The 25,116-nt window shown below is 42.9% G+C and overlaps 2 protein-coding genes across 4 annotated transcripts in view; both read right to left on the reverse strand.

Moving 5' to 3' along the window:
• Window positions 1–13,361, reverse strand: part of LOC149453080 (protein mono-ADP-ribosyltransferase PARP12-like) — a 50,588-nt gene extending 37,227 nt beyond the window's left edge. The window contains exons 1-2 of one of the 3 annotated variants that reach the window (XM_089688711.1): window positions 3,363–3,439; window positions 588–1,217 (exon numbers count right to left, since the gene is read on the reverse strand). In XM_089688711.1, coding sequence (XP_089544837.1) covers window positions 588–1,125 — 538 coding nt within the window. In that variant the 5' untranslated portion in view covers window positions 1,126–1,217; window positions 3,363–3,439. Of the gene's footprint in view, window positions 1–587; window positions 1,222–3,362; window positions 3,440–13,316 lie in introns of those variants that run through there. The other 2 variants (XM_089688713.1, XM_089688712.1) reach the window with 2 other exon arrangements.
• The window catches only part of LOC149453081 (protein mono-ADP-ribosyltransferase PARP12-like), a 100,522-nt gene continuing 85,596 nt past the window's right edge, over window positions 10,191–25,116 (reverse strand). The window contains exon 12 of the mRNA XM_089688714.1: window positions 10,191–18,435. Coding sequence (XP_089544840.1) covers window positions 18,179–18,435 — 257 coding nt within the window. The 3' untranslated portion in view covers window positions 10,191–18,178. The remainder of the gene's footprint in view (window positions 18,436–25,116) is intronic.

The raw sequence follows: 25,116 nt of genomic DNA on the forward strand, positions 1-25,116 counted from the left end.
TCCTGGAGTCGGTGAGTAGACATTAACCCTTTGTGACATATTGACTGGCTCTTGATAAAAACCATTGCAAAGTCATACTGCACCATCCCTCTTAAAGGCACCCCTTATCATTCATAAACTTTCTGTCCCCCTATCATCTACAAACTTTCTGCAACAATCCTGCTCAGAACTGTGCCCCTGAACATCTGAGAGATAGCTACTTTTATATCCTTGATAATAAACCCCTTGCTGGACACTTCCCCACTCAGTACTCTCAGGAAATCAGTGTTTTGCAACCATTTCCTTGTTTCAGAAATTATTCCCACTAGTACACAACATTGGCAGTTACCTTGCAGTTATTGCATTATAGTCTAGGCCTAGCTTCCTCACCATAAGTCCTATTAATGCCAAATTCACCGTTGCCTTATTTTGCTCATTTCCAATGGGGAAAATTAGTTTATGCAGCCTTATCAGGACCTAAGGAGGCAATCCTACTAAATAGGCTGATATTTAAAATTGTATATGTCAACATATGTTTCCACTTTGTGATCTTCTGTCATTTTTGAGTACTCATATGTTATACAGGATTACAAATCTTATCAACTTACCCATCAAAGGTGAAACTATGGGATAATGTATGGTTGGTTTAGGTTGTGGAGCCTCAGGGTTGCTGGAGTTCTTTAGTACCCACGGAAATTGCTGTATTGTATCAAGCCCTGACTCAACACAATAACCATGTGAAATGTTTATACCTTTTGTTTCAGGGTACAAGGCTACTGATAAAGGTCTTGTTGGAGCTGTTGACGGTTTTAGTGAAACATCAGGGTACAACGCTATTGATAAAGGTCTTGATGATGAACGAAATAAAGGTTTTGATGAAGCATCAGAAGGTGGGAGTATTGATAAATATCTTTGTAGAACTGTTGAAGGTTTTGGTGAAACATCAGAGGGTTGGGATATTGATAAACCTCTTTGTGGAGCTGTTAAAGACTTTGGTGGAAAAGTCTGTTGGACACCCAAGGGTGTAACCTGTGGTTTTCTGGACTCAAAGCATTGTTTAAGTAATTGTACTGATGGCCCTTGCCCAGTGTGAAATATTTCTTGTTTCCTCTCAGAAGCAGGTAAACCATTGGAGAGATTGAACATGATTCTCTTTTAGAGTGCTGGACGATGCTTTAGTGATGAGGTCTTGATCCTTCTTGTGGTGTTTTGTCACTCCTCCTATAACTGCAACATTGCTTTTAGGAAACAAGGAAAGTCAGCAAATGGTATGAAATTCTTATTTTTACTTTCTCTTTTTCTCTCTCTCGGTTTCTCTCTATGTCTAAGTTTAAAAACTGTTGATTGAGTGAGTCAGGTGGGTAAATAGGTTAAATATATACACGTCCCTTCATTCAACATAAAATCCTCACAGGTCCCAATTGAAGCTGAATTAAATAAACCCAGTTCATTAAAGCGGTATTAAATCCAAAAGAAAACATTTATTATACTGCAGCTTTCCATTTCTTAGATGTGATGGCTGCATTAGTTTCTTTTTTAGACTTTCTTTCCCTTATTTTCACTTCCGGTGAGTAAGTCTGTTGTTTTTCAAAAGAACAAGCTCTCTTGCAGATATTGCAGTTACAGGGATGATCCAAACCATTTGCCACTGACAGGGATGCTTACAATGATCAGCTTTTATTTATTTTGTCATGCAAAACCTTTATACCAAAAGGAAAAAAAAACGTTTGCTGTAACTGCCTATAACGTATTAGCTTGAGTTTGGCTTCAATTTATTTGCTTATCTAAATTTGCTAGTACATCTAACCCCCTCCCCCCCTTCCCAGAATAACAATGCTGCTGTCCAAAGGTGTGTCTGTTGCTCCTTCGTTCAGAGTGGGAGCACCCTAAAGAGGAGGTGTATTACTGGCTAGATCACCAGGTGAGAACAGAGGGAAAAAGCTTAAAGAAAACTAATGCAGCCACCACATCTATTGACTGATAAGCTGCAACATATTAAACTTTTGGTTTTCATATCGCTTTAAGCTGGGTGTGATTTTGCTTCAACAGGGAGGAAAAACATTCCTGGCATCTAAAGATAATCAAATGGTCTATCTTTTTATCCCCACGCCCACCGACCTCTTTCATTTACACCCATTTTTGAAATCTTCCTTTGCTATCAGAAACAGTTTCTGTAGAGGACTATTCTGTTTTTTCTCAGCTCGAACACTGAAGAACCATTTACTCAACTGGAGATTAAACCTCAGCAACGCATGCTCACCTTGCTTTCGCTGCTCCATGCAGTTACTGTGAGCAGAAAAAATATGCGGTATATCCTACAATGGGGAGCATGTAACTTAATGCTTGACAACTCATAGTGATGTTCACCATTTTATTTCATCATTTCTACACAGAATGTAATAAAACTCTCTACAATGCCAATAAAATGTGCAATCAAACAAATTGCTAGGCTGTTTCAATAATTGATTTAAGTTCTCTATAAATTAAAATTAGTTTATTCAAATTTCTTGCCTAGCACAAGACACCTTTACTATTCAGGTGAACTGCCTTTATTATGTGGATTTTAGGCTGTGAAAAGTCAGTGCAATTTTCTCCGAACCCAAACACTGCTCCCTTGCATCAAAACTTTACTCTCGTATTTATCTCTGTAAGTTCTTGCTGTCTTTTTTTTCTGTTGTTGAACACAACAGAGGCAGTGTTCCAGATAATACAACCCTTGGCACTGCTGCCTAGGTTTCTAATCTGATACAAAAAGATCCTCTAAATCCCATGCCTTTTGTGACTAATGCCAAAAAGGACCAAGACAGCTAGGTAATGCCCAGCTCTACCCAGTGATTTGTCTATCCATGCCAAAAAACACTGGTACAAGGAGACAGCAAATATTTCAGTTGAAGCATCCCTTTGTGATGAAAAAAAATTAATTTTTTTTTACCATATTACCACCATTCACAATCTTCTTGTCTTATAAAACCCATCACCACTATGAATCACTTTAAGGAGAGAGCAGTGACACCTGTATACTACCCTTATAACTTCCCTCAGTTTGGCAAATTTGGATGTTCAGGTCTATTACCGCCAACTAAATTGGCATTCCAAACTTTCTACTCCTCTTATCTAAGATTTGCCGACTCCCTTTCTCATTATTCTAGGAATTCCTCCACTGTCTACACCACTAAATGTCTTGGGGAGCTAAGCAGGACTCCATTCAGGATAGTCAGTTTTGCATTTTGCTCTCGTGCCAGAAAGGTACCTTCAACTTTTCATATTCTTTATTCAGTATCCTTTATGAAATTGCTGTATCAGATATGACATAGCATGCCCTGAGCACAATCTGCAATATTCCTGATGCTAATTATCCCAGATTTACCATGCAGTTTACTTACAACTGTTCGACCCCTGTTGTCTTCGACTCTTCAGAAGTCTTCTAGTCAAGCAAGTTCTAGAATAAGGAAGTTTGAAGTGTGTCCCGAACTCACTTTAATGAGGCTGAGAAAGTATAACACACCCTGTTTATCAGGTGTGCTAAGGAAAGTGAAAGGAAAAAAGTCATTACATGAGTTAAAGGATAAGTTCACTGTCATGTGTGCCCGCTGTTCGCTTCCCCCTCGCCGCATCCTCTCATCCTCGCTGGGAGGTCTCCGCGCGCACCCCCCGGTGGGCGCAGCGTGGGCATGGCTTCTCGCGCTCTGCGTCCACCAGTGACAAAGGCCGCGCCAAGGCCGAGTCAAGGGGGCGTGCCGCGTCCTGCGTGGCTTAACGGCCGCTTTCTTCTGCTTGTGCTGTCCGCCGCTGCTGGACTTGCATGCCGCTGGGCCGCTGATTACTCTGCAGGAGACCCCCCCCCCCAAAAGGTCAGAACCATGCGGAGTGCCCTGGACTGCCCCTATTGTGTGCCCAGACCACCCTTGTCATGAACTGCCCCTATTGTGCGCTCAGACCACCCTTGTCATGAACAGCCCCTATTGTGCGCTCAGACCACCCTTGTCATGAACTGCCCCTGTTGTGCACTCAGATCACCCTTGTCATGAACTGCCCCTATTGTGTGCTCAGACTACCCTTGTTTGAACTGCCCCATGGCATGCCCGGAGTATAGCTACCTGGACTGCCCCCCTGAGTGCTTGAGCCATCGCTACCCGCTGAGTCCCCGTGAGGCTGATGTTGTCCCTAGAAAGCTGTATGGGAGCTGTGCTGAGGCCAGGCCCCACAGCCAAGGTCCGCTGAGTACCCATGAGGCTGATGTTGTCGCTAGAACACTGTGTGGGAGCTGTGCTGAGGCCAGGCCCCAAAGCCAAGGTCCCGCTGAATCCCCATGAGGCTGATGTTGTCCCTAGAAAGCTGTGTGGGAGCTGTGCTGAGGTCAGGCCCCACAGCCAAGGTCCCACTGAGTCCCCGTGAGGCTGATGTTGTCCCTAGAAAGCTGTGTGGGAGCTGTGCTGAGGTCAGGCCCCGCTGAGTCCCCGTGAGCATGTTGTTGTCCCTAGAAAGCTGTGTGGGAGCTGTGCTGAGGTCAGGCCCTGCTGAGTCCCCGTGAGCATGTTGTTCTCCCTAGAAAGCTGGGAGCTGCTCTGAGGTCAGGCCCCACAGCCAAGGTCCCGCTGAGCCCAGTGAGCCTGCTGTTGTCCCTAGAGAACTGTGTGGGAGCGGTGCTGAGGTCAGACCCCCAGCCAAAGTCCCACTGAGCCCCTGTGAGCCCGCTTACCGTGAGTGTCCCTACAAGCCGTATGTTGCGGAGTGCCATGAACTGTCCTGATTGAGTGCCTTTCATACTTCAATAAAGCTTTGTGTGTTTACTATCTTCTTTGTGCGTTCTGTCCTGCCTACGCTTCCGTCACATTCACCTTTTAACAAAAAATAAATGCATTGCTGGTGCCATGCAAGTCTCCCCCTGATCTATCAATATATCTGCTTGCTCATACATTCTGTATGGGCAAGCAAATACTTACTGACAGGGAGGCTTAATGAACTACCACAGTGCTTTGAAGCGCCGTGGTAGTTCATTGAAGACTACAAGCCAACAGCTGCAAAGGCTACTGGAGCTTGTAGTTTTCCCAATCGCACAATACTGTGAATGTGTGGCGCTTTTTAACCACTAGCCTACAGGGCACTTATACCCCCTTCCTGCCCAGGCCAATTTCCAGCTCTCAGCACTGTCACACTTTGAGTGACAATTGCGCAGTCATGCAACACTGTACCCATATGAAATTTTTATCTTTTTTTTGCGACAGAGGTTTATTGTGGTGGTATTTAATCTCCTCTGGGTTTTTTATTTTTTCTTAAACAAACCAAACACCACTGATAATTTTGAAAAAAAAAACTTTTTTTCTTAGTTTTTGTTATAAAATTTTTGTAAATAAGTGATTTTTCTCCTTCACTGATGTGCGCTAATGAGGCTGCAGTGATGGGCACTGATAGGCTGCACTGATGGACACTGATAGGTGGCACTGATGGGCATTGACAGGCATCACTGATGGACACTGAAAGGCAGCACTGATATATGGCACTGATAGGCACTGATGCACACTGATTGGCAGAACTGATAAGTGGCTCTGATTGGCACTGATGGGTGACACTGAAAGGCAGCTCAGATGGGCACTGATATGTGGCATTGATGTGCACTGGTAGGCACTGATGGGCACTGGCACGTGGCACTGTTCAGCACTGACAGCTGGCACTGATGGACACTGACAGGTGGCACTTCTAGGGCCACACTGATCATCAGGGCCCACTGATAATCAGTGCCCTGATGATCAGTGTACATGTCCCCTCCGCGGAATGCCGATTACCGGCTCTCCTCTCGAGCTGTCAGCGTGACAGCTTGTGAGGAGAGAAATGCCAATAACCGGCATTACCCTGTTTACATGTGATCAGCTGTGATTGGACACAGCTGATCACATGACCAAGCTGACATCTTCGGCTTTTTCCGTGGATCGGTGATCCAATGTGTCCGAGAGACACAGCGCACCTCCGATCGCCGCGCTGCGCACTCCCTGAGCCACGCATGCGCGGTGAGAATGGGAGGACGTCATATGACATCCTCCCAGAATGAGAGAACCACCTTGCGCCCGTCATTTGACTATATGGCGGGCGGGAGGTAGTTAAAGATTGCGACAGTGGGGAGGAGAGGATCCAGTCTGATCATACCTTGTTACGTGTTACACCTGAATGTGAGTATAACATGTTATGAAAGGTAAACTTATCCTTTAACTTTGAGTTAACTTTAAATGAGTTTTATGCACAAAACATGTTTTATAGTGTTGGAAAGAACAGGGAATATCTGTGTTTATTGCTGTGTTTGTCCGCATCAAGGAGATTTACCTTCACTTTCTATATTAGTCACTAAGGATGAGCAGTATGCTTTATTTTTGTAATCCAAAATATTGCTCCTATCAAATCTAATTTTGAGCAAATACATTTTTGAGTGGCTAGGTGGTTTTTCATGTTTGAACAGAATGCATGGAAGCAGATGAAATTTGATTTAAAAAAATATAATCTGTGTAGCTTCCCATCTTAAACAGGGGCTACCAGTAAATTTATCTGTGCCGAGTTGTAGTTAGCCTGGCTAATTTGTAGTCTTTTGGCCATTGGAGTTTTACCTGTGGCATTAGTATAACAAGCTACAGTAAAGATGGATTATGAATATGTAGACTTCTATCAACCAATCAGTAGGTGTTTCCTCTGGCCACTGATGCATGCTGGGAAAGAGTATATATTTGTTGGAGGTTAAGCGATTCATGTCCTCCCACCTAGACCTTGGTCTGTTCTGGGTGTGTGAGGAACAGCTGTGTTGGAGTAGGCCTGAAGCCTTAGGCCTAGCCATGTGCTCGAGGATCTGTGGTGGAGCACTATCAGAAAATAGGAAAAATAAATATTATTGAGCACTGCAAGAATTTGTTCACACATTGTTTGGTGTGGGACTTTATCTAAATTTTATGTAGTGTATTTATGTAATAGAGAATGGTTTTTCTAGCATTATTGTATAGAAGTAGAATGTAAGAACCACACCTTTATTGTTTCTTAATCAGATAAGAAGAACTTCAGAAAAAGACCTAGTGGCCCACTAAGTTAGAGGAAGCCTCACCAACTTGAGGGAAATCCCCTTTAAGACAACTTGTGGGTGGGGCCAACTCACCCTACACATGGGGGACTCTTCCGTGAACACACTCTTTAATGTCCAGGATCAGATGGGTCCACGGTCATGCAAGAATCAGCATTAAGTCAATACCCTGTGTTTAGAAGTGAGCCCTTCACCTTGCACAGATACACATTAAACTGGAGGCTCTTTGCTGTGAAACACTCTTTTACCATGACACTGCACCCCTTATCTTCCGAATACAGCATTTTGAGATCATCTAGAATGTATTGATCCATGAACTTGGCCTGCAGTTGATATCCTTCTGACCTACACTTTACCTGCTACAAGGGGGTTTTGCATTCCAATAGATTTGTAAGAGAATGCAAGGTGCACAAAAGCTTTCTGACACAGCCTCTTAAACAGCATAACCTTACCAATCATCACAAAGTTATAAAGTTTTAAACAGAGTGCTCCCCTCTCTGCATGATTAAAGTGTTACTAATCCCAGGACCCTGCATTCACTATATCCGGTCTCCCACAGTACATGGACATGCAATTATTTTAGTAAATATTAAATGCTAAATACCTTTGCTCTAACTGCTGATGAGAAATCTTGTGACTTCTAACAGAGTCCAGCAAAGCACTGGCTAAAGCTTGTTGGAGGAGTTTTCTTCTCTGACTGTCCTATGAGGTTGCATGACCCCTGACCCTCTGGATAGCACTGATTGGCCCTGTGCTGATCACATGCACTCTCCCAAGAACAAAAAAAAAACTCTAGCAATACACACCAAACTGAGCATGTGCAGCTTGCCCCCAAAGCTCTGATCTATCAGCAGCTGGATGAGGGACAGTAGAAGGTTAGGATCAGAGAAGACAGGATTAAACATCCTTTTTACTCAATGTGGAGAACTAACCCCTTTGGTTCGACAGTGAGTATAACAAGCATGCTTTACTGCATATACAGACTGATTTTACTGTTCTGGGTTTAGTAACACTTTAAATGGGAAGTTTCTATCATACAGTACTGTATGTCTTATTTGTTGATGCCAGGCCAGTCACATTATAGTCAATTCAGCTTCAACCCAAATATTTTATCTTTAAAACCCATACCTCACATACCTTGTTTTCAGAAATTGATATGATTTATTTTTGACAGTTACATTTTACATAAGCCACTTATGATATGATGAACATATCTGTATCTTCTTCAAAATTTCAGACTAAAAATCCTAATTTTTTTTTTTTTAATTCAAACAACATTTATTGTCAAAACAGTGAAAATAAAAATGGAACAGGGTTTACAGAATCTTCAGCAATATTACTGCACCAGTACAATTACACATAGACAGAACAATGTGGAGATGCAGATCCTGTAACAGGCATAATAACAGAAGCAATGACCAATCAAAACTGGGAACACAAGGATCCAAGACCATCTTGACAATACATAGCTTTTTACTTTTACCTTTTATTCCTCCCTGTCCAGATGTATAATAAAATGGGGGAAAGGGAACAAAGCCAAAAAACAAACCATCAATAAAACCCCCCCCCCCAAAACACCCCAACAATAGTAACTGGTTCACTCGAGACACCTCATCAGAGAAAACTGTGGATACACATTGTGACATGGAGTCACTTTGGGTGGGGGGCCCATGGAACCCAGCTTACTTTGGAGAGGTGGGGAGACCCCTGTCTCCGCTCCCCATATCCCTATTATGTGTAAGTCACCCTGTGCCTGTTAGGGGTACAGGGTGATCTGTCCTAATATTGTGTAGACATGTCTAGGAGATAGGTGGGGTGGGGGTTGTGGATTGTTTGGTGTTGTGTGGCTGCATCCCATTGTTCTATTATGTGTCTGGCTTGGGAGCAAACTATTATGGGATGTATGTGTTTATGTGTATTAGCATCTCCAGCAGCCCTCCCTCCTGATGGGACTATCTGCTGGTGTGAAGTTTGAATACTCGTGTGTCTCTTGTTACTAAATGTAGATTGCCCCGCCCTCTGTCATTATGCAGGGAGGGGGGATTGTCCCTTGAGTGTATATATCTTGTATCTGTGTTGAAATAAACTGTCTACCTTCTGGCTTACTTCAAATCTGGTGTCGTCTGGATCTTGGGGTAGCAATAGCCAAATTCACTGGCCTTGTGTTCCAGAGCCTGAGAAGCAGCTTCTTCATGGAGATACCAAGTCGTGGGTGTCTGGGGTCCATTACACACATGATCTCCCCTAAAGGGAGAAGTGGAGTTTCATGCCTGATTTAGAATGTCACACCTGCAAAAGCCAATCTATTAATTGAGGCGGGGCAAGCCCCAGCGTATCTAGCCTACCCTGCCACACCTGTTGGAACTTTATGATAAGCATTGTGATGCTGCTATGTGAGCTTTTCCCGTGGGAGTAATGAATTAACATAATCTATCCATTGCCTACTAGCTGGCAGAGCCGACGATAACCAATACCGTGCAATCAATTTCCTAGCCAGATATAAAAGTCTAGACACCATGATATACCCTCCAGGTTGGAACAGTTCTTGGACCAGTGCTCCCAGCAAACATTGCAAGGGAACAGTATATTGCAATACTAGGGAAATAAACTGGAGAACCTCACTCCAATATCTATGCAACTTGGGGCAACGCCATAGCATATGAATGAAATCACCTTGCTGGGCCTTACACCTTGAGCAGTAAGGCGAATCTCTCCCGCCCCACCAGTGCAATTGCACAGGAGTCCTTTAAGCCCGATGGAGAATAAACAATTGAGACAATTTATGAAAAGGAGAAAGAGAAATCACCGGAACAGATTCTAGGGCAGCATCCCAGACATCTCCAGCGAGCTCTCCAACATCCTGGGACCACTGCACCCTACTCTGGAGACTAGCAGGATCCTGCACCGTGGACAACAACTGGAAGTAGACACGAGAAATCAAGCCCTACTTATGGGTAGCCTGAGTTACATCCTTAAAGAAGATCGAGTCTGTCAGTGTGAGATTGGAGAGAAGAATGGGCCTGTACCGCATGGCGTAGCTGAAGATAACGATAAAATTGCTTGTGTGTAAATGGAAATTCCGTTTGCAATTGTGAAAAAGGTAAAAAAATCCTAATTTTAGATAAAAAGCGGATAACAAAAACAAAACTAATAGCTGTCAGCTTAAATTATTTACTTTAATTATTTAAATTCCAGTCATTTGATGATTAACCTTTTAGCATCTGAACTGATTGTATGATTCCTATCGGTCAACTTTGATTGTGATGTATCCAATGACTGCCCATTATGAAATGTAAATATGCACATTTTCTCACCTTAAAACACAAAAGGTCAGAACAGTTTATGCCTTTTTTATTGTTTTCTCAGATGTGACAATAAAAACCTTCAAAATTGGTAAGCATTGGTTCACACCTACAGTGCCTTGAATAAGTACCCCTTGAAATTTTCCACATTTTGTCATGTTGCAATCAAAGGCGTAAATGTATTTTATTGGGATTTTACTTTTTCAAGGCACTCTATGCGTGAGTATTTGTGCATGCACCTTGTGTGTATATCAGCCCATTCATTTCTATGGGTTTCCCTAGCTGTGAGGAACATTGGGAAGAATTTCCCAACGCCACACTGAACTGCACGGGGCTGCTGGACCATCTGGTTTGACACACAGGTGGCGGGAAGGGTGTGTGATTGTGTGTGCGTGCGTGCGCATTCCATTAATGATTTACAGCAACCCTGTGCATATGCTAAAGAGCAGCGTGTTTCTGTATGTGACAGGAAAGCGCATGATTTTGTGCACATTTCCCGCACGCATAAATGTGAACCAAATCTGTGTTGTTAGAAGGGTGTGGTCCAAAATCACCCTGATAACAGCCTAAAGTAACAATTTAGAAACCTTTTGCAAAGTAACAGTGTTAATTCTGAATCAGGTTGTTTTATTAGTAACAAAATGTAACAGTTTAGAGCAGAATTATAACATGTACGGCCAGCCAAAAATAAAAAAATAAAACATTTTATATATTTCATGTACTTATATAGCACCGTCCATTTACATATATATTGTACATTCACATTAGTCCCTAACCCTCAAGGGGTGTACAATCTAAGGTCCATAACTCACATGCATACATACACATACTAGAGCCAATTTAGACAGGATCCAAGTAACCTTTGTCTTTGGAGTGTGGAAGGAAATGAGAGTACCTGGAGGAAACCCACACAAGCACAGGGAGAACATGCAAACTCCATGCAGGAGGTGCCATGGTCAGGAATTGAACCCATTACCCATTTACTACAAGACAGACGTGCTAACCACTAAGCCACTGTGCCGCCCCAAAGGAATGCACAAAACCAAAAGGCCCTTCTCTACGAATTTTGTCTTTACAGGGGACATCTTCTAGGGACAAAGAGCCACTGACATCACTTACATATTTATATAGTGTTCTTTGTTGATAAACACCAGCTGAAACATAACGAATTGCAAGAAACCCAAACAGGAAGGAAGTAGCACAGCCACCATCTTGCCTTGTCAACATCCATCCAGAAATGACATAACCGGAAGTTAAGTCATATCCAGTCGATGTGACCAAGGGAAGGTGTTCGGGGGGGGGGAACAAGGAGTGACTCAGAAGTAGGGAGTATCTGCACCTTTTCCCTGAGAAAAGCTCTGCGTGCTTCATAACAAACTAATGATAGGGACTTGGTCAGTACACACACTTTAGGTTCAAGTGGTACAGTTACTACATATATTGAGAATATAAACATTACAACATCACTCAATTGATGCAACTTTGGGCACCTCTATAACATATATATTGCACCTGCTGGTCCTCAATCACATAGGTCCCAGGGACTATGGTGCCAGAATATGTTGATGTTAACATTGCAGAAAAGTAGTAGTCCTTTTATTTTGTTTTACTCACTTCCCAACCTAATTAAAAATCTTGCTGGTATGTCTATAGATATGACATTTTAAAATACTTTGTATTAGAAATCCATAATGGTTCATTAACACTTGTGGTGGCTTCTGAAGAGCGCACCACAGCAGACCATGGACTGCTCTTCAGAGGGTGTTTGACAAGTGGTAAGAAGGGATTATGATACCTCCTCACTGACTGCCTTAAAACTTTGCTGGGCGCTATCTACATGGCCCCGTTCTAGTGAATGGGTAGTGTCTGGCAGGCAGTACTTCCCACTGAGCATGACAGTGGGTATACATTTTGCTGCAGTTTAGTGAACAACCCCATCCACTGTCTCTGCAGCTTAATGGAGAATCAAATACTTCAAATCTAAAATTTTTTTCCTTAGGCGAGCTTTCATATGGTCCCTTTTTTCCTTTATTTTATACTGTGTGTTTCTTTTGTTTTCTTTGTAAAACGCTTTGAGAAGCTACCTTCAACCACACTTCTGCCACCCTATGCAGATATACTGCTACAGGGCGGCAGGGGTGACCAAAATCACACACACACACACGTAGGGGGCACGCGGCCTTGGCTGTCAATCACCGGGTCCCGGCCGGTGATTACTCGCTGGCACCCGGTGATTGAGGAGCATTACCAGCATAAGTAAACAATACAGTTCTCTCCCCTGTCAGCTCCTGCACACTGCTTTGCATGGCTTTGCCATGCAAAGCAGTATGCTTACAGTGAAGCACAGACACACAGCCCAAAGTAAAACAGCACACAGTTAACCCTTTGATTGCACCAGATGTTAACCCCTTCCTGCCCAGTGTCATCAGTACAGTGTCAGCACTTTTTATTAGCACTGATCACTGTATTGGTGTCACTGGGGATGTCAATGACACTAAGTCAGTTACCCCCCAGTGTCAGAATTCCCGCTGGAGTCCCGCTATAAGTCGCTGATTGCCGCCATTACTATAGGGGCGTTTGGCAAGAGTTGGAAAAAAAGTGTGAACGAGCCCTTACTGGAGCAAGTGGTTGCTCTAATCTGGGACTCAGGAAGCCACACCTGATTGAGCTATGGACATGAAAGATTGCTTTGTAGGACAAAGGAAAAGGCTTGCATAATGTTTGTTTTGTTGGTTTCTGGGAGAAGCCCTTCACCTGAAAGATAGGCATCGGTAATGTTTAGTTAGTGCCTTGATTGCAAGGATTTATTTTCGGATTGTTTTGTTCGTTTTCTATGCAACCTTTTAAATAAAACTGGCTACAAGCTAGACTTTTAAGACAAGACCTGCCATTTTTCCCAGGGAAGGTGATCCCCACTTGAGCTAACCCCCACAATACCAACAAGACATTTAATCAGAAAGAGAACTGTCAATCTAACCTACCAGCATGTCTTTGGAGTGTGGAAGGAAGACAGATTTCGCAGAGGAAATGCACACAAGTACAGGGAGAGCATGCAAACTCCGTTTATTAATAGACCTCTTCAAACATGTAATTGGAGCAAAGATAGTAACGGCCAGTTCACACCAGAGCACATGTCCCATGCGTGTTTCGCACACCACGGGTGAACATGCTGCCCTTGCAGAGTTCTGCAGTACCATGCGGTTTGGTGCAGCCTTCTGAAAAAGTCAGTGCTTCCACTACTTTTTCTGTGATCCAATGCACTGTGAAACTGGATCATACAGGAAATGCATGGAAATCACACAGTGTTAACCAGCACAGAGTGTACTCCACAGATTTGTTTTTTTTTTCCACACAAACTGCTGATAAAACAGGTAGCTCAATTGGAAGAAAACTCTGGTGCACATCTCAAAGGTACACTCTAAATTCTGGGCACTGTGACATAGGTTAACTACAATAGTTTCACTCACTGTTATCATTTGGGGTGCTATAAGTGTCCGTTCAAGTCGTCTGTGGTGGCTTCTGAAGAGCGCAACACAGCAGACCACGGACTGCTCTTCAGAGGGTGTTTGACAAGTGGTAAGAAGGGCTTATGATACCTCCTCACTGACTGCCTTAAACCCTTAAAACTTTGCTGGGCGCTATCTACATGGCCCCGTTCTAGTGAATGGGTAGTGTCTGGCAGGCAGTACTTCCCACTGAGCATGACAGTGGGTATACGTTTTGCTGCGGTTTAGTGAACAACCCCATCCACTGTCTCTGCAGCTTAAGGGAGAATCAAATACTTCAAATCAAATCTAAAAATTTTTTCCTTAGGCGAGCTTTCATATGGTCCCTTTTTTCCTTTATTTTATACTGTGTGTTTCTTTTGTTTTCTTTGTAAAACGCTTTGAGAAGCTACCTTCAGCCACATTTCTTCCACCCTATGCAGATATACTGCTACAGGGCGGCAGGGGTGACCAAAATCACGTGTATATATATATATATATATATACACGTGATTTTGCATTTTCGGGTAGGGGGCACGCGGCCTTGGCTGTCAATCACCGGGTCCCGGCCGGTGATTACTCTCTGGCACCCAGTGATTGAGGAGCATTACCAACGGAGGGAGAGAACTGTATGTAAACAATACAGTTCTCTCCCCTGTCAGCTCCTGCACACTGCTTTGCATGGCTTTGCCATGCAAAGCAGTGTGCTTACAGTGAAGCACAGACGCACAGCCCGAAGTAAAACAGCACACAGTTAACCTTTTGATTGCACCAGATGTTAACCCCTTCTTGCCCAGTGTCATCAGTACAGTGTCAGCGCTTTTTATTAGCACTGATCACTGTATTGGTGTCACTGGGGATGTCAATGACACCAAGTCAGTTACCCCCCAGTGTCAGAATTCCCGCTGGAGTCCCGCTATAAGTCGCTGATTGCCGCCATTACTAGTAAAAAAAACTGCAGTATATATACCGCCATTTGTAAATGCTATAACTTTCACATAAACCAATTAAGTTACATGTATTGGGATTTTTTTTTAGCAAAAACAGGTCGCAGAATGCATTTTGGCCTAATTTTATGATGAAATTTTAGTTTTTAAAAATTTTTTAGTGGACATGTTTAATAGCAAAAAGTAAAAAATATTGTTTTTTTTCTCAAAATTGCTGGTCTTTTTTTTTTTACAGCACAAAAAAATGCACAGGTGATCAAATACCACCAAAAGCAAACTCTATTTGTGGGAAAAAAAAGGACGTAAATTTCATTTGGGTGCAGCGTTGCATGACCACGTAATGGTCAGTTACACACAAAATGACCTGGTCAGGAAGGGGGGTAAATCCTCTGGCAGGCAAGTGGTCAAAGGCGCTATATAAAATAAAGTTTATTATGATGGAGAGCAGTAGGGGGGCAGTAAAACACAGTTCAGCCGCATGTTTTAGCTTGTCAAACGCTATAGGGGCATTTGGCAAGAGTTGGAAAAAAAGTAAAGTGTGAACGAGCCCTTACTGGAGCAAGTGGTTGCTCTAATCTGGGACTCAGGAAGCCACACCTGATTGAGATATGGACATGAAAGATTGCTTTGTAGGACAAAGGAAAAGGCTTGCATAATGTTTGTTTTGTTGGTGTCTGGGAGAAGCCCTTCACCTGAAAGATAGGCATCTGTAATGTTTAGTTAGTGCCTTGATTGCAAGGATTTATTTTCTGTTTTGTTTTGTTCATTTTCTGTGCAACCTTTTAAATAAAACTGGCTACAAGCTAGACTTTTAAGACAAGACCTGCCATTTTTCCCAGGGAAGGTGATCCCCACTTGAGCTAACCCCACAATACCAACAAGACATTTAATCAGAAAGAGAACTGTCAATCTAACCTACCAGCATGTCTTTGGAGTGTGGAAGGAAGACAGATTTCGCAGAGGAAATGCACACAAGTACAGGGAGAGCATGCAAACTCCGTTTATTAATAGACCTCTTCAAACATGTAATTGGAGCAAAGATAGTAACGGCCAGTTCACACCAGAGCACATGTCCCATGCGTGTTTCGCACACCACGGGTGAACATGCTGCCCTTGCAGAGTTCTGCAGTACCATGCGGTTTGGTGCAGCCTTCTGAAAAAGTCAGTGCTTCCACTACTTTTTCTGTGATCCAATGGTCCACTACTTTTTCTGTGATCCAATGGTCCACTACTTTTTCTGTGATCCAATGGTCCACTACTTTTTCTGTGATCCAATGGTCCACTACTTTTTCTGTGATCCAATGGTCCACTACTTTTTCTGTGATCCAATGGACTGTGAAACTGGACCATACAGGAAATGCATGGAAATCACACAGTGTTAACCAGCACAGAGTGTACTCCACAGATTTGGTTTTTTTTTCACACAAACTGCTGATAAAACAGGTAGCTCAATTGGAAGAAAACTCTGGTGCACATCTCAAAGGTACACTCTAAATTCTGGGCACTACGACATAGGTTAACTACAATAGTTTCACTCACTGTTATCATTTGGGGTGCTATAAGTGTCCGTTCAAGTCGTCTGGTGTTGGGGGAGTATATTTAGAAGAAATCTGGTTGTCCACAGAAAACTGCAGCCCATAGAGCTATTCACCCACCTATTCCTATGGTCAGCTTTCCCATGGACCTCACAGCCTTAACACAAACATGGTCACAGATATCTCAGCGGCATTCCACTTTTCCCAAGCCTTGTAAGAGTCCTTACCAGCATCTAAGGTACCAGCCTTTAATAACCTTTGCACACACCTATTTTATAACATCACTAAATCTGATGGGGGGGGGGAGGGGTTATCCACACAATGTTGAATGCTAGGAAGCTGGTTTCAGAGAACATTTATTATAGAACTTGAAGGCATATATTTCTTGGTGTGAGGGTCGAAAATTGACACCCCCGGAAATATTTGATTGGGAGAATTTTGTCTTTTCTCAAATCAGGAGTAGAAAAGAAGTTGGCTGTTGGTATTGTTAAGGATCAGGTGTCAGCCTGTTTTCTTCCAAAGACGGATTGCTTCTCACTTTTTTTCAGGGAGTGATGCATACTGTTCCTCCTGTCAGACAGCCCCTGTGTCCTTGGGACTTGAACTTGGTCTTGGCAGTTTTACAGAAACCACCATTTGAACCAAGCAGGGAGATTCCGTTAGTTCTGCTAACTCGAAAGGTTCTGTTTTTGGTGGCAACCACCTCTGCAAGAAGGGCATCGGAGTTGACAGCTCTTTCTTATAGGGAACTATTTTTGATTTTACATCAAGATAAGTACTGCCTCATCCATCCTTTTTTGCCAAAGGTGGTCTCTAGTTTTCATTTCAATCAGGACATTGTTCTGCCTTCATTCTTTTTTGGGCCTCAGTCGGCAAAAGAAAGATCTTTACATGCCCTGGATGTGGTTCGGTCAATAAAGGTCTTTTTGAGAATGATGGCACAGATTAGTAAGGCTGATTCCTTGTTTATTTTGCTGGAAAGATCAATGAGAGGACAGGTGGCATCCAAATCAACTATTTCTAAGTGGATTTGTCAGTTAATCATTCAAGCCTATGGTTTGAAGAGCAAGGTTCCACTCTTTGGGGTGAAAGCACACTCTATCAGGAGTATGGCGGCATCTTGGGCTATCCACCACTAGGTGTCAGTTGCTCAGGTTTGCAAGGCTTCTACATGGTCTTTGGTTCATACATTCACATGGTTTGACCAGGTGGATGTCACAGCCATGGAGGATTCTGCCTTTGGCCGCAGTATTTTATGAACACGATGGTGGTTATTGTGATGTCATCCACCCCTCAAGGTTATTGCTTTGGGACGTCTCACAGTCATTATTATGGCCTGGTCTGTGTCCCGTGATGTATGATAAAGAAAATTGATTTTTTTTTCTACATACTTACCAGTAAAATCAATTTCTTGGAGTACATCAGGGGACACAGAGGTCCCTCCCCTTCTGGATTTGCAATGCTTGCTACAAAAGCTGAGTATTTCCTGTGTAGGAAGGGTTATATGGGGGAGGACTTCCTATTTGGTTGGCCAGTGTCCATTCACCTATAGGTGGCTGGCATATAACCCACATAGTCATGAATAGCCTGCTCTGTATCCTGTGATGTACGCCAAGAAATGGATTTTACAGGTAAGTATGTAGAAAACAAAACCAGTTTTTAGTAATAAAAATAAACTGCCTATGATTCACATTACACAGAGAAAACTAGATGGTATGCAGTTAGTGATCATATTTACATGAAATTCAATTTGTGTATTTGAACAATAAAATATTGCAAAAGGTGTATACACGCAAAACCTTTTCATTTAGAAAGAATTACTTTTAACTGGTAGGATGTATGCTCTCTCCATGATTCAGTACAACTCGTCTTTTCCTTATTTGTATTCGAAGACGTACTCAGGATAGACCTGTAATTTATCGAACACCACAAAGATGGATGGATCACGGATATTATCCACACAGGAGTCATACCTCTGGCTGCTGTTTGGTTTCTGAGGTGGGCGTTTCATTGTGGAATTCCCATTAACATAGTCACCCACCAATACACGAGCCACAATCATCATTTTTAAGTTGGAGGAGGTTTTCGAGGAGTATATGTCAGCGAAGGATGCATCTCTGGCAAAATAACTTCCTATTAGAAGAAAATTAACTTTAACTAGAAAGCTCTGAATTGCAAACTGACATTTCTGCAAAATGATCAAAACCACCGGACAAACAAATTAAAGCCAACTAATTTTAAACAGTTACAGAAACAGTATTTTTTCTGCTGGGAAAAAAGATTTAACCCATATGAATAAAACTGACCATTGTAAACACACCTGGCTGTGTTACAGGCAGTCTCTGCTGTACAATGTCAGCATACTGCAGAGGCACTGATCAAATAAAATGTAACCCTCTCAGAGTCTAACCATTCTCCAAGAAATACAGCCCTGAATAAGGAGGCAATTCCTCTGAAACGCGTCGGCTCTACTTGTTTACTTTTATCTTCAATAAACTATAAAATTAATAAAGTGAAACTTTTTTTAGACATCGGGCACTCCTCTCCAATCACCCAAGTGTTCCCTGCGGTAACGCCTCCACTGTTGTTATCAGCAAGGTAGCAGCCCTAGACCCCAATGGATCCTATTGCCCAACATCTACAACTAGGATATAACCAGTTGGAAGAAATTCCCTCTATACCCTCCACACAGTAAATTGCCGCTAGGCAGCCTCCAGTGGCACCAGTCCAGCGCTGTATTCCACCCAAACCTGATACTTCAAGCCCTGTAAACTGTCATTTTTGCTTTACCGCTTGGCCTGTTACAGGAGCTTTAAAATAATGGCTCTACTTGCAGGATCAACAGGTAATAAAACTATGGCACAGGGTTGGATGAGGTGGAGAGGTAGGATGATGACGTCACAATCTCTACCTTGTTCAATCAGAGAATGCCTTGTATTCTTTGAAAAAGTAAAATGCATTCTGTGATTGGTGGCAGTGCTGAGTGTGCAACCCCCTGTGGTTCTTATGCAGAAGGACAGCACATCAGCACAGGACCCGGAAGATTGCTGTTGAGATATGCAAACTTATATTGGTTCAAGGTGGATCAATATCTTTGCAATAAAGATCATACATCACGTTCAGCTTTAAAGGAGTTCTATGGTCACAGTGTTGGTGGTGTCCTAAACCAGAAACATTGTTGGAAGCTAGCATAATCCAAAATAGGCTGGACAGCATAAGTAGTCTTCAAGGGATCCCAGATCCCTAACAAATGTAATCCGTTACATCAGCACCAGGGGCTTGATACCTGCTGTTGATCCAGGACTGATTCATTCTGATAAATGTCAGCCGGTGAACAGAGCCTTGTTTTTTTTTGTTTTTTTTTCTTTAAATTAAAAGGACTTAAAGGATTTTTTCAAAAGTCTGGCATCTTTATTTTTTCTAAATTTAACCCTTTACTCATTCTCAAAGGGGGGGGGCATCATCAGAGCGCCCCCTTATTTAAAGGGGTACCCTGATGCTAATGACCCCCCCCGGCCGCAGATCCCCCACAACCGCTGGGCAAGGGTTGTGGGGAAGAGGCCCTTGTCCCCATCAGCATGGAAACATTGTACTGTTAGGTCCCTCCTTCTAACTTTCCTATCAGACCTAATGGGCCTGCTATGGATAATGGCGGGGGACCCATGCTGTGTATTTTTTTTTTTGTTTGTTTGTTTTTTTAATATTATTATTATTAATATTATTTATAATTTTCTTTTTTTTTGCAGGGAGAGTAATCTCCCCTCTGTCTTTTGGCAGTGTTCAGCAACACACTGCATAAAACTGCAGTGTAAGCAGCTTTATATAGTGTGGGGTGGGGACTGTGCACTGTGAGAGCGCAGTGCATCGTGGGGTGTTTGGCGGGTTACCGTTTTGGTCTGGCACATTTTCCTGGCTGAAAGCTAAAAAGAATGGGAAATTTCAGTGGAGAGTGAAAAACAGTTTTGCTTTTGATTGCTGGTGCTTGCAGTTGTTTTATTTCCTTTCCTTCCTTCAGTCTGCCAATTAAGGGGAGGGTTTAATTAGTCACAGGTACTATATAACTTTCTGTAGAGCTCACTCTGACCTTGGTCATTATTGAGCTTGCCTGTATTTTGCTTCCTGGACCTTTTGACCAAGTGGACATTTGATTAAGTGGAGCGTTAAGCTTAAGCTTGATTAAGCTTGCGTTAGAGATCTGGAGGAGCAAGTTTCAATACGGGGGAGAACCGACAACTTTGAAAGGGGTCTTCTGCTCTCTGAGCAGGTAGTTAATGGGACAGGTGTGGAGGAGCTAGTCAGGATTATCAGGTAGAAAGATGGGTTATGGTAGTGAGATGGAGTGGTAGGGGCTCACAGAAAAAGACTAGCTCGGGCTTTGAGAACCCAAACAGATTTGCCAAGTTAGGTGAAGATATGGGGGTGGCAAGCTCAGGGGTGGCAGTCCTGGATGTCATTGCCATCTCAAACAGCTGGGACAGGTGGTGAGGATAGTGCAGGAAGGCCTAGATAGTGAGTTGTAATAGGGGATTTTATAATCAGAAGGACTGAAAGAATAATTTGTCACCAGGATCGCCTCAAACGAATAGTTTGCTGTCTGCCAGGGTTCAGCATGTGGTGGACCAGATTGATAAATTACTGGGAGGGGCTGGGCATGACCCAGCTGTCTTGCTCCATGTTGGAACCAATGACAGAATACATGGAAGGTGGAGGCTCCTTTAAGAATAAATTTAAAGAACTAGGCTGCAAGTTGAAGGGAAGGACCTCCAAGGTGATATTCTCTGAAATATTACCTGTGCCATGCGCAACACAGGAAAGATAGAGGGAGAACTGAATGCATGGCTAAATACCTGGTGTAAGAGGGAAGGATTTGGGTTTCTAGAGCACTGGACTGACTTTTCATTGGGGTGCAACTATATGCTAGAGATGGTTTGCACCTAAATGGAAGGGGGTCTGCTGTGCTGGGGGAGAGGTTTATGGGATGGCTGGAGGAGTATTTAAACTAGGATCGAGGATGGAGGGAGAATTAGATTATAATGGGGCAGACAGATCAGATAGGTCAGTCCTTATTGGTGGGTGGAATGGGGTAAGATGGGGGGAGGGCTATGGCAGGTGATAAGAAGGTTCTGATGTTACAAACAACCAATGGAATTGGTACCATTTGTACAAAAATAAAAAAAATGCAACATGCGTGTGTAAAAGGTGTCAATGGATTAAAGTGTTTGTTCACCAATGCCAGAAGTGTGCTAAGAAAAATAGGTGAGTTTCAAGCTTTGGTACATGAAGAGAACTATGACTTAATTGGTATTGCTGAATCTTGGCTTCATTCTTCTCACGACTGGGCCATTAATATTCCTGCCTCTGTTCTCTTTCTGAGAGACAGGGTAAAAAGGAAAGGTGGTGGTGTCTGTCTCTATGTGAGAGGTGATCTAAAAGCAAGTGTGAAAGAGAACCTAGTTGATGGAGAGTGTGATGAGTCTGAAGCATGATGAGTGGAACTGCACATAGGGGTGCGTACTACAAGGTAATGGTTGGTGTTTGTTATAGGCCACCCATTGTTAATGAGAAGGTGCAGACTCAGCTCCTTACACAGATCAAAAGGGCTGTAAGGACTAGGACAGTGATAATAATGGGAGATTTTACCTACTTGGAAATTGACTGGAGTAATGGCACTGCAGGAACAGTTAAAGGGCAGAAATGTAAAAACTTACTACAGGACAATTTTATAGAACAGTTCATAGAGGCCCCAACTAGGAATGATGCTCTGCTGGTAATCTCAAACTATGCAAAGCTTGTTACTAATGTCCATATAAAAGAACATCTGGGTAGCAGTGACCATAACATGATTTCATTTATCGTTAGCTGTAAACAAGCACATACGGGAAAAATAAAAACGCTCAACTTTAAGAGAGTAGTGCCTATATTCAAAAAGGGGTCAAAGTCTTTACCAAGTAATTACAGACCTGTTAGTTTAAATTCTATAGTTGGGAAGATACTGGAGAGTTTAATAAAAGACCACGTAGACGAGTTCTTGCTGGAAAAAATATTTTAAGCAACAGACAGCATGGATTCATGAAAGACAGAAGTTGTCAAACAAATCTGATTTCTTTTTATGAGAAGGTGAGCAAAACCTTGGACAGAGGGGTGGTTGTGGACGTGGAATACTTGGATTTTGCAAAACTGTTTGACACAGTTCCCCACACACAGCTAATGTGTAAGGTAAAGTCTACAGGCTTGGAAAAAAATACTACACCATATGCGACTTCTCTTGGGCTCCGGTTTGTGAGCTTTCTCCCTCCAAGATTCATCTTTATTGGACTGGTGGCCGATGTATGCCATGGAGAAGTTATATTTTTGTCCAGAGGGATTTCTATATAGAGCCCAGCTGTATCTGATACACATCTGTTCTGGTCATGGAGGGGTTATACTTTTGGAGGATTTGCTATATAAAAGCTAACTTATCCTTTGATTCTGGTGAGTGCATTAGGAGGAAGAATTGTCACGGACTCACTTTTCACTAGATGTCACTCCATTCTAATCATTATTATTTAACACTTTACGACACAATTTTTTGGGACTTTTTGCTATTTATAAATGCACCTCTAATATGATTTTTATCATGCATGGCATCAATCTTCATGATATAATATTCTAGTGCTTTACTAGTTGTTTTTTTATCATTTATGGTATACACATTAGTGCTGCACCTTTTTTTTGTATATGTTTTTGTGGATGAAGTGGGTTTGTCCTGCTTGTGTGTGTGTGTTTTTTTTTTTTTTGCGCTTACTACATATTTTTCACATATTAGATCTTGTCAAACATGTGGTGCCAAAGCGGCTGGTGTTTTGACCACACTTGATCTGTTTCAGACACACTGCAAACCGCAACACTGCGGTCTGCTGCTCAGGTGTTGAAAAAAGCCCTCACCAATGTACTTTTGGAAGTCATCAGGGAGTCAGCAGCGCCCTGCACCTGTAGCACTCTCTCGTGTGATGTAATAGGGTGCCTGCCCTTACGCCTGCCCTTGGAAGACATCCTGCCTCATTAGAGTTGCGCCTCCTCCTCACTTTCCTCTTCTGTTCTCTCAGGCACCCAAATACAGTCAGTGGCCACATCATCGCTTCCCTCCTTGTCACTGCAGCTAACTTGGCAGTATGCTGCAGCTGGTGGAACATGACTGCCAAGTTTTTGTCCAACATTGGGATCCCCTCACTCTAGGTTCACGTCACTCGCTTCCTCAACCTGGGAACCAACATCAGAGCATTCAAATTGCTGCGAATCCTCCAGCAGCATGGAACTGATAATATGTTTGAATAATTCAGCTGTCTCCTCTGTGCATGATGGTGGGACTATGGAAGGAGTAGCTGTGGACAAGGTGCCTGTGGAATAGGCTGCTTTGGCAGCTGCAGTGGAAGGCAAACTAGTATGAGCCTGGGTGACAGGATGAGGATGGCTTAGTTATCCACTACACCACCTCTAATGCATATTGTGGCTCAATAACACTGCCAGCTCTGGGACAAAAAGGACAAGTGTGCCCTGCCTGCAGAGGATGCACAATGTCCATGACCACCACTTTTCACTGTGGAGACAGAGGCTACTTGCCCTCTTTTAGCTGCCTGTGAGTGTATGCCTCTCCTTGTTAGCCTTTTGGAAATGGGGATTTTTTTTGTTGGGGATTTTTATAATTTTATTTTAGAGTGTGGGATGGGAATTTGGTTCTTGGCTGCAATACTTTTGTGCGTGGTATACTATAAACTGTTTTGTTATTGATTTTTTTTTGAATAAAGAAAATATGGGGTACAGCAATAATGGAGATTTGTTTACTGCTGCAAAAAATTTAAATAAAATAAAATGTAAAAAAATTAAGAAAACAAAAAAAAAAAATGGAACCACTGATTACACAGGAGGAACACCTGCGATGCAGAAGGGAAACAGCAACTATGCCCTAAATATTTTTACTGCTGCAAAAGAAAGAAAAAAAACCATGGAACAGCAGTGACACAGAAGTGCGGTAAAACACACTGACACTTCATTGACACCACTACACTGCTCTTCACAACACTGCACTACAATTCACTCCTAACACACCACTAACTCCACCAGGGGAGGACTGACAACTCATGAGGTCCCTGGGCAATAGGAGATCATGGGGCCCCATGTGTCCTCACCCACACTCAAGCCACACCTACACAAAGCTCCACCTACATATTGCACTGTCTACATTACATGCATTTGTGGCAGCCATCCTCCACTTATTGCATCCAAGCTGCATAGAAGGGCCTGTCAGCAAACTGCAGAAGCTGTTTGGCCCCCATGTTCAGGAATGAGCCAATGCCCAATTCTTGTTTGCAGCTCAGGCTCACAGAGATTCCCCTTGCTATTGCTGGGAAGCCACCAAAGACATGACAGGTTCAAAGGTGGCGGCCATCTGAAAACCTGTCAGGTGCACGTAGGTTTCCCAACCATTCCTCCAGGAATCTCTGTGAGCTTGATCATTTGGTTATTATAGCATAGCCTTCATGGAAGTTCCTGGCTTCCTTTTGTAGAAGCCGGTGGGCACTTTCAAGTATAAAGATGGACGATGTGAAGCAGCTATCATTATGACACAACCAGGTGTGTTTTATGAAACCAGTAGGCCTGTGTACAAGATCATAACTTGAGCCCTAATACTAGATGAAAAGATGTGGCGCACGCAGCGCACTGATACAAAAATTGGGTGTGGTTTTCAGGGGGCTGTAGGTAGCACCTGCTGGATACATAGTACAGTAAAGATTCCCACTGATTGAGGGGTTAAAGTGGTTGTAAAGGCTCAAGGTT

This window comes from Staurois parvus, unplaced genomic scaffold (genome assembly GCF_062004578.1).
Source record: "Staurois parvus isolate SC_StPar_1 unplaced genomic scaffold, SC_StPar_1.0 ptg000452l, whole genome shotgun sequence".
NCBI lineage: Eukaryota > Metazoa > Chordata > Amphibia > Anura > Ranidae > Staurois > Staurois parvus.